Here is an 8,525-nt window from a genome sequence, read left to right on the forward strand (position 1 = left end):
AGAGGGCCTTATCGTCTATTGCAGCACTATCTCGTATAATGTCCAATAGCTCAGCGGTTTATGGCAGCAAACGAAGACTTCTTACCAGCGTGGTTTCGTCCATACACAGGTATGGTGGACCAGTGTGGTCCAGAGCGCTAGGAACTAACAGTTACCGTGGTGAACTGGAAAGTACCTACAGGTTCATGTGCCTGAGAGTTGCGAGTGCGTATCGTACGGTGTAATAAGATGCAATATGTGTCTTTTCGCCATCAACGAGCACAGAGAATGTTCCCGATCAAACGATTATAACAAACGGGTAACACAAATATATCTGAACTTGATAAAAATAACAAAGCCTGTAATACTCTTGATATGCCAGAATGATAAAAAGTACAGAATTTTATCAAATTCTGTTATCATACACTTGGATTTTTAAAAGTGTGTTTTCTAAAGCATATTTAGGGGAAATGCTCCATTATGCCGAAGAATGCACGGATTAAACAACAAATTTTAATGAAATCATTGAACAAATGAACAAAATACGCTTACGTGCTCTTAAAGAATCGTTCAGCATTGTATATTTAGTGAACTTAGCTAGATTTATCCTGAATTTTGTAAAACAAACCACGCTTCCATTTCCATCTCAAAACTTAAATCACTGCTCAATTATTCATCTCACGACGCCCCCATATTCATCACACTGCAGTGCACTGTTAATCATGAATGAATCACATTATCATGAATGAACGTAGCCGCAGCCTGTCGTAGTAGGTTACCTAGATATCCGCTGTAGTTGTTCACGTGCAAATATGGTAACCTAGGTAACCACGGCAGGGCTGTCCATTTATGTCGTTTATGTCGGAATAATTCAACACTTTTAGTATGATTTGTACGTATTAATAGTAACCGATTTGGCAACTTTTGATTTTCTTCAAGGCAGTGAAAACAGATGAAAATGTAAAAAAATGTTGAAATTTAGGAATTGGAGAAATTCATCTCATATATTTCTGCTAATTCAAGCTAGTTTTTACAAATTTGAGGTGAACGTTTCAAAGATTAAACTATTCTTAGTGTAGTGAGTGATTTTGTTTAGTGATGAAAATAAAAAATGGTCCGCTAGTGATGAGAAAAACTTTGGTTGGCTGCTGAACGAGTCCCGTTGTAGCCGTACAGAACAATGCGCGGATTTTGTTTTCTGAGGTAGGTGATTGAATTTAATGAGTTTTCGAGTGCAGATGCCTGGCTATTATATTAAATTTAGAGTTTTTAAGTGAGTTTTTGAGGATTCTACTTTATGAGAAATCTAAAGTGAACTAAGTGGAATCCATTCCATGGATTAGCAGATCGATTTAGTTAGAAAATATGCGTTTCTTTTCTGTTTTCAATTTGGTTTTCATGTTGTATGAGATGAATATATGGGCTGAGATGAATAATGGAGCAGTTCCCCTATAACAAAATTTGTTATTCAATTTACAAAATGTTGTACATTCTAACTAATTCTGATCTTTTTTTGCCAAAAACCTTACAAAACTTGCTATAATTTGCAACAATCAGGGAGTAAGTTTGATAGAAATTTTGATATTTTAACTATTAACGAGACCAAGTTTAGAACACAAGTTGATACCAAAAGTTCGTAACAGAATATCAAGATTTGTTATAATCGTGATATTTTTGACTGATCGGGTTTCGACCAACATGACACAAGGGGCATACGAGGTACCAGAAGGTCACTCTCGATGCTCCGCTGGCATCGGGAATGGTCTAACTCGATAAAGGGCAGATGGACTCCACCTGTGTGGCCGCCACCCAGGTTGTCCTGGAGCTGCAACGTGTGTGGCGGATCAATCACCAACACGCCAGTGGTAGGAGGTTAAAAGAGTAAAGAGGGTGCATCACGCACAAAAGCCACTCCCCGACGTAATACTTAACCGTCGTTCCGGGTAGACCAGGACTGGAGACTGGAGGGGTTTTAATGGGTCGGGACAGGTATAAGTGGGTGTTTGAGGGAGTGTAACTACCCTAGCATCTCTCTTCTAGTCTGCCCACACCCTGAGTTCTCTTCTGAGATGTTTGTTCGCAAATCTACCACCTTAAAAAAAAAAACAAATGGTGTGTTTGACTGCAGATGCTGGTGGAGCCCGTAGTAGGTACGACTTTCATTGATAATACGTTTCCGAATCTTGCATTCCCAAGTTAACGTTTGCGTTTAAAAAAGGAACAACAATTGTCAATTTTTCTGAGGGTTTACCATCACACGCATTGACGAAACTACCCTTGCAGCATCAACCATAGTTATCCATGGGTCTACAGAAAAAAATTGTCGAAAACTGATATCGCGCGGCATTCTGTGGACGCCGGATTCACTCGTTCCGGTACTATTGGACAACAATCAAAGCATCGAAAGAAGGTCCGGTTCCGGCTGATGACTCTGAGCGACAAAAAGCTCTAAAGGATGCTGAAGAGGAAGACCGAGTGAGAAGTGGTTACATCGCTGCGTGTGCTTGGCAGTACCTGGCGTCATTGGATATACATGTCAAAAAGCGGTAGTTCCGTCCGCTGGTCTCGGAGCGGAGAGGCAGCGAATAAGATGGTCAAGTCGATTTTCCCGGCGAATTATGACGTGACGGTGGTTCTGGACAACGAGATCTATCTCATCCTGGAAGCTAACGACTGGTAGGGCACTTCGTATTTTATTTTCCCCGGAAGTTGTGTCGTTAGTTAAAAAATACCATAAGAGCAAAGACGCGGTGTTTTGGCCGGATGTGGCGTTGGCCCACTACTCGAATCGATCTTTGAAAAAATTAAGCGGCTTAATATAGATGTGGTACCCAAGTCGACGAACTCGTCTGACGTCCCCCAGCTGCGTTCCATCGGGAATATCTGGGCAAATCTCAAGCGTGAGATTTAACATACTCCTGCAATTTTGTTGCGAAAACTGAGAAGAAATTGATAAATAAAACGAAGAAAAAACTCAAAAAAAATCCTACACGCATGTTTTTGTCTGCCATGGAATGCTTGGGTTAACTGCCGGAAGACCGTTCGCACGGGCGTATATATTTTTTTAATTTTTATCATTTCACCAAGTCCACAGTTTCGCTACATTTACGGAAGGATGTTTTTTTGACCGTAATAAAACCGAAAAAGCACTGTACTAGCGAGTCGCTAAAACCCTTTCCTAATCAGGGGTAGCTTTAGACGTACCTGCCTTGCTTGCGTTTGATCGCATCCGTCGGTTGTGGTGGAGGCCGTCGGACGTCACCTCAAGCGAATGAACTTGGTAGTCCTTCCGTGATCAACACTGAGTTTCTAGGATTCGAAGCCATTTTTTGACCAATGGGTCCTCCTCTCAGCCACTATCCTTGTTCGTACAGAGTAGTCGCCTATATACTCCCATGGTAAGCAACCCGAAGACGGCCAGGGAAGGTCGTCATAGAGCCTAATGGGCAACTATGCATGGCCCCTGACCGGCGTAAGTCCATCTCCTACCTTTTTTCCTGATTCCCACGCGGAATGTACTGGAAGGTCTACCTGGTTACATAGGACGGAGACCCCTGCATCCGTTCACCACCTCGTCGGTTCAGGCCGTTGTTGGTACCAGGTGCAGGTACCAGCCCAATATCTTATTCTGAGACACATCAATTATTCTATCCTACTTGATAAGAACGACAAAACAAAAACGTAACGAAGGCTGTTAGTTTGTTACGTGAAAAACCCTTAAGGCTGTGTTTTTAATTTGATTACGTTTGGTTTTGAAATAACAGAATATCATTCCAGGATTTGTTATCACATTCAGACACGTTTCCGTTACGACACGTTTTCGTTACGAAAAGCATATAAGAAAACACAAAATCGAAACAAAATCTGTTACTCGTATCTCGTGCGGATAGAACTTTGAAATATCTAATGACCGGGCAATCAAAGGGATACGCTTAGTTCGCACAGTTTAGATGTAGTTCTGCACCATCCAATTTTTACGAATACAAGCATAATAATATCGACTTTTGTATAGATAGATTACTATGAGCATTTTTATGAATCCCATTGAAATTACCGAATCTACTTTTGTTGATAGTTCGTGGAAGAAACTAGTAGCTTAAAATTCAATTGACAAAAAGAATTCCAATAGTTTAAATTTAGATGAGCATAGGGATACCATCTGGTCGAAGTTAGAAATCAGGACACCTTATCTGGGCACAAATTTGACTAAGTCATTCTATTCTTCAAAGTATGAGCAAATATAACACGTAATATTTGATTTACTCAGTATTTTTTACGCGGGGATACGTACCTCGTGGAAAAACGCGTTAATAAAGAAATCCGCGTATAGAAACGCGTAATTTGAAAATCCTTCGATTTAAAAATCCGCGTGAAAAAACCGTTAATTCGAAAATCCGTATAGAAAAATACCTAGTAACAAATCTGAGTGTATCTCTGACAATCCACTTTCATCGAACCACTTCGAATTATTACGCATTAGTAGATACTTTAAAAATTCAACACACGTAAACTGTTTCAATTTAAACTTAACAAATGCCAGATGCTGAATGGTAACGGCCAACGCGTGAGAGATTCTTTTTATTACTCTAGTGCGATTCAACCAATGAAAAGTTTCGGTCGCAGTGAGCGTTGCGACCTGAAATCGAAAACTCTTATTGAGCAATTCTGAAAAAATCTGCTTATTGCCACACAACAAAGTCAAATATCTCAAGAAAATCAGGACAAATTCTAAAAAATATGAAAAATAAATCAGGACGCCCAAATAGGACTTCAAAATCAGGACATGTCCTGCTAAATCAGGACGGATGGTATCCCTAGATGAACAGTAAAGTTCAACCTAATTATTAGAAATTTGGGTACATCCGAGACTATCCGGTTGCTCTCATGTTCTTTTCAGATGAATAGTATTCATCCATACAATCCTATTTTGTGATAAATTCTCAAGCAAAATCAAGATGAGGTGGCACTTATAATTAGAACAACTAATTTGTGAATCATTCCACAGCTCTTTGCTTTTGTTATAAGTGTCTAACGTGAATGAGTTTTTGAAAGACTATAATATCTACCTAACCCCTGAAAATTGTGTCATTCAGTTTTCAGCTCAGAAAAAAACACTTCAAAGCAAACAACTCGTTGAAAATGTGGTTCTTATTCGGGTTACTCTCGGTGCTGATTGCGATTAACCGAGCCCAAGAGTTTTCAGCTCCGTATCAGGTAGGATGCAGTATTTAGAAATAAATTAGCACCTTAGGTTATACATTAATGTGACTTTCAGGTCTCAATCCGATCAAACGCAACTGCCATCGTGGGAAATGCAACGGCAGGTGGTCAGTTAACTCATATTTGCAGTGGCGTGATTATCAAGGCGGAATACATTCTAACCACAGCAGGTTGCATTAATGTTCATGATAAACTAAAGAATTCAAGGTGAGCTCAGACAAGAAAAAAAAACCTTCAAGGATTTTAACCGAATCAATTCATCTACCCTACTGAAATCTTCATCTATGCCGGGTATATTAGCTTAGGACGAGTATCCTTGGGCAATCATGAAAGCGTTCAGCGAAATGTAATATCCGTGATACCTCACGTAAAGTACAATTCAACGACACTGGAAAACGATATCGCGCTGCTTAAGGTAAATAGTAAAATCAGAGCTACTTGTTTCAATAAGTTTTTAATAGGTAATACTAGCTTGGTATACTTGGTGAAACACAAATTTACCGCTCGAAATCATCCGCTCATCATCCTAACCTTTAAACATCGTTCCGTTGGGCGCTGTGCTCACCTCTATTACCAAAAAACTCAACAGCAACAAGTGAAACAAAAATTTATTTTATTAAATTTAATCAACTCTCATTCTCACGTTTGCTTCGATGAATTTTCCCCGGGTTCCGGACGAAAATCGCAAATAACTGGCGACATCGGCATCGGTACGCGGTGACTGTGGCGGCGTTTGGTAAAATGGCACAACCAACTTGCATATGATAAGCTCGACCGCCAGTGCACAATTCAACCGCGGTCCAGTGGATAGAGCTCCAGCAGCCCCAGAGAACCTCGTTTGCACACAGTAACAATGTTAATGAAAACTGTTTTACAAACGCTTATAACAACTCGGTCGGGGTAAGTACACTTATTCTCTTTTTTTTTGTTTAATTTCGACAGAAACCCTCCAACTGGACAATATTTGGTTTCTCGTGGTTCTTTGTGTGAGGGTGAAACGATTTACTATTATTAGGAATTTGTGAAATAGTGAAGCAAAATTTTGAATATCTTACAGTCCAAAGAAAGTAGAATGCTACAAAAATATTTTTCTTTCGTGAATTAAGTAAATGATGTCAACGAATATAACGGAAACATGCCAATTCGGTTTACTTGTTCCTGCTATTAGGCTCTGAATTATCCCTTCACTCTGGTCAGGAATGTCAGTCACGTAGACGACAAATTTTGTTCTGACTTCCGGGCATCTTCAGTTAGTCCTCAACATGCTTTGAAATCCAATGAAAGTTGCTGGGAATACCGATTAAATAGTAACAGCGTTTGCCAGGTGAGTATATTTAAGTTAACGTCCTAGCTCAAAAATGAATCCATGTTTGTACTGGAGCACAATTGTGGAAAAATTTCAGTATTAAAAAGTTGCTAATGCATTTGTTCTCTTTTTTCGCATATATTATATAATGCTAAACACATTGGTGTAGCAAGTTCCATCTCGTGTTTTTTAGTTCAAACATGAAAAAGTTCTACCGAACACTCGCGTAGCTTCGAACTTATTTCTTACGGTAACCGGCAGCCGATTTAACAAACATATAAAAATTTCCAGCCGACAGCACTACAGCGGAGTGAAGACCGAGGCACGGGGATAGTGTGCAACTTCAAATTAGCGGCCATATTGGCGGAAATAAATCCACCTGCCTATCACCAAAACTGCAACCAGATAAAATATACAACTGCTTTCTACACACCGGTAGGGCTCTATCGTGATTGGGTTGAAAACGAATGCGGTTTCCTGTACTACAGCGTCGGACTGCCTGGAACAACTGTTCATTGAATCATTCTAAAAAGGATCAGTTTGATTATATACTAATAACTTCACCCAATGTTGAAAGAAAATATAGTTATCAATTGTATATGTATATATAAATTTTATTTTCGTCATTGTACAGACATGGTTTGAAATCACACAAAAAGCATAAAGTGCCCAAACATACTTCAGTGCAGCAATAATAAACAAGGAAAACAAACAATGACTTTTTGAAATTTTTCCTTTGGTAAAACAGGATTCATATTTTTGTTGCCAGGTTTTAAAATAGCATGAGTTTGAAGAATTGATGAGAATCTTAAAACTATTGATTTTTGCCTTTCTCCTAGAAAGGTATAGCAATCACTGGAAAAACAAAGGTATAAAAGTGGTCCCAATGGCCGAATGTCATATACCACTCGACCCCTTTCGACGAACTGAGCATTTTCTGTATGTTTGTATGTATGTGTGTATGTGTGTATGTGTGTGTGTGTGTGTGTATGTGCAACTTTTTTTTCTCACTCACTTTTCTCAGAGATGGCTAGACCGATTTTCGTGAAATTAATTGCAAATGAAAAGTCTAGTTGCGCCATAGGTTGCTATTGAATTTAATTGTAATCGGATTTTTAGTTTAGAGGTTATGTATCAAAATGTAAAAATCACGAAACATCAATATCTCAGAAACCACACAACCGATTTCAATAAAACTGGTTTCAAATGATTGGGCTGTCTCCAGAACCCTTAACTTTTAAATTTCGTTATGATTGAACATATGGTTCAAAAGTTATGTAAAGAAAAGTTATCCTGAGGTTGTTTAAACTCACTCATTTTTCTCAGAGATGGCTGAACCGATTTTCACAAAATTAGTGTCAAATGAAAGGTCTAGTTGCCCCATAGGTTGCTCTTGAATTCCATTGCAATCGGATTGTAACTTTGTCCGTTGTTCATAAAAATGTGAAATCACATAATGAAAGTAAACATATTGACTTTCTCCTAACGATCACTGGCTAATTAAAAAGTAGAAAAGTAATACAAATGGCCGAATGTCATATACTACTCGACTCAGTTCGACGAATCGAGCATATATGCATGCATAGGTGTGTATGTTTGTGTATGGGTGTGTACGTGTGTTTGTGCACCTTTTTTTCGCACTCACTTTTCTCAGAGATGGTCTGACCGATTCTTTCTATCTTGGTGTCAAATGAAGGGTCTATTTGCCGCTTAGGTTACTATTGAATTTCATTGTAATCAAACTTTCAAAGTATGAAAATCGCTTCTATATCTCAGACGCTATGAACATAGTTGAATTCAAATTAGTGGGCTTTAAAACCCTTAAACAATGAATTTCATAATGTTTAAACATGTGGTTTAAAAGTTATAGAAAGAAACGTAACCCGCAGACTGTTTAAAACTATCTAAGCTACGATCAAAATATGTGGCCTCAACATAATTTAAATTTGATATTGTACTATTTCAATGATTGCGGCCTTGCTCGGGATTTAAGTTGAAATTAAAAGTCATGTCTATCATT

The 8,525-nt window shown here is 38.7% G+C and overlaps 1 protein-coding gene across 1 annotated transcript; it reads left to right on the forward strand.

Moving 5' to 3' along the window:
• Positions 1-4,625: 4,625 nt before the first annotated feature.
• On the forward strand, positions 4,626-7,183 carry LOC129728480 (uncharacterized). Its single transcript, XM_055686926.1, has 9 exons — positions 4,626-4,804; positions 4,877-4,939; positions 5,073-5,193; positions 5,255-5,406; positions 5,500-5,614; positions 5,789-5,909; positions 5,981-6,099; positions 6,368-6,523; positions 6,797-7,183. The coding sequence occupies exons 2-9, from the start codon at positions 4,935-4,937 to the stop codon at positions 7,022-7,024; spliced, it is 1,017 nt and encodes a 338-aa protein (XP_055542901.1). The 5' UTR covers positions 4,626-4,804; positions 4,877-4,934; the 3' UTR covers positions 7,025-7,183.
• The last annotated feature ends 1,342 nt before the right edge of the window (positions 7,184-8,525 follow it).

The sequence above is a fragment of the Wyeomyia smithii genome, chromosome 3 (assembly GCF_029784165.1).
Source record: "Wyeomyia smithii strain HCP4-BCI-WySm-NY-G18 chromosome 3, ASM2978416v1, whole genome shotgun sequence".
NCBI classification, from domain to species: domain Eukaryota; kingdom Metazoa; phylum Arthropoda; class Insecta; order Diptera; family Culicidae; genus Wyeomyia; species Wyeomyia smithii.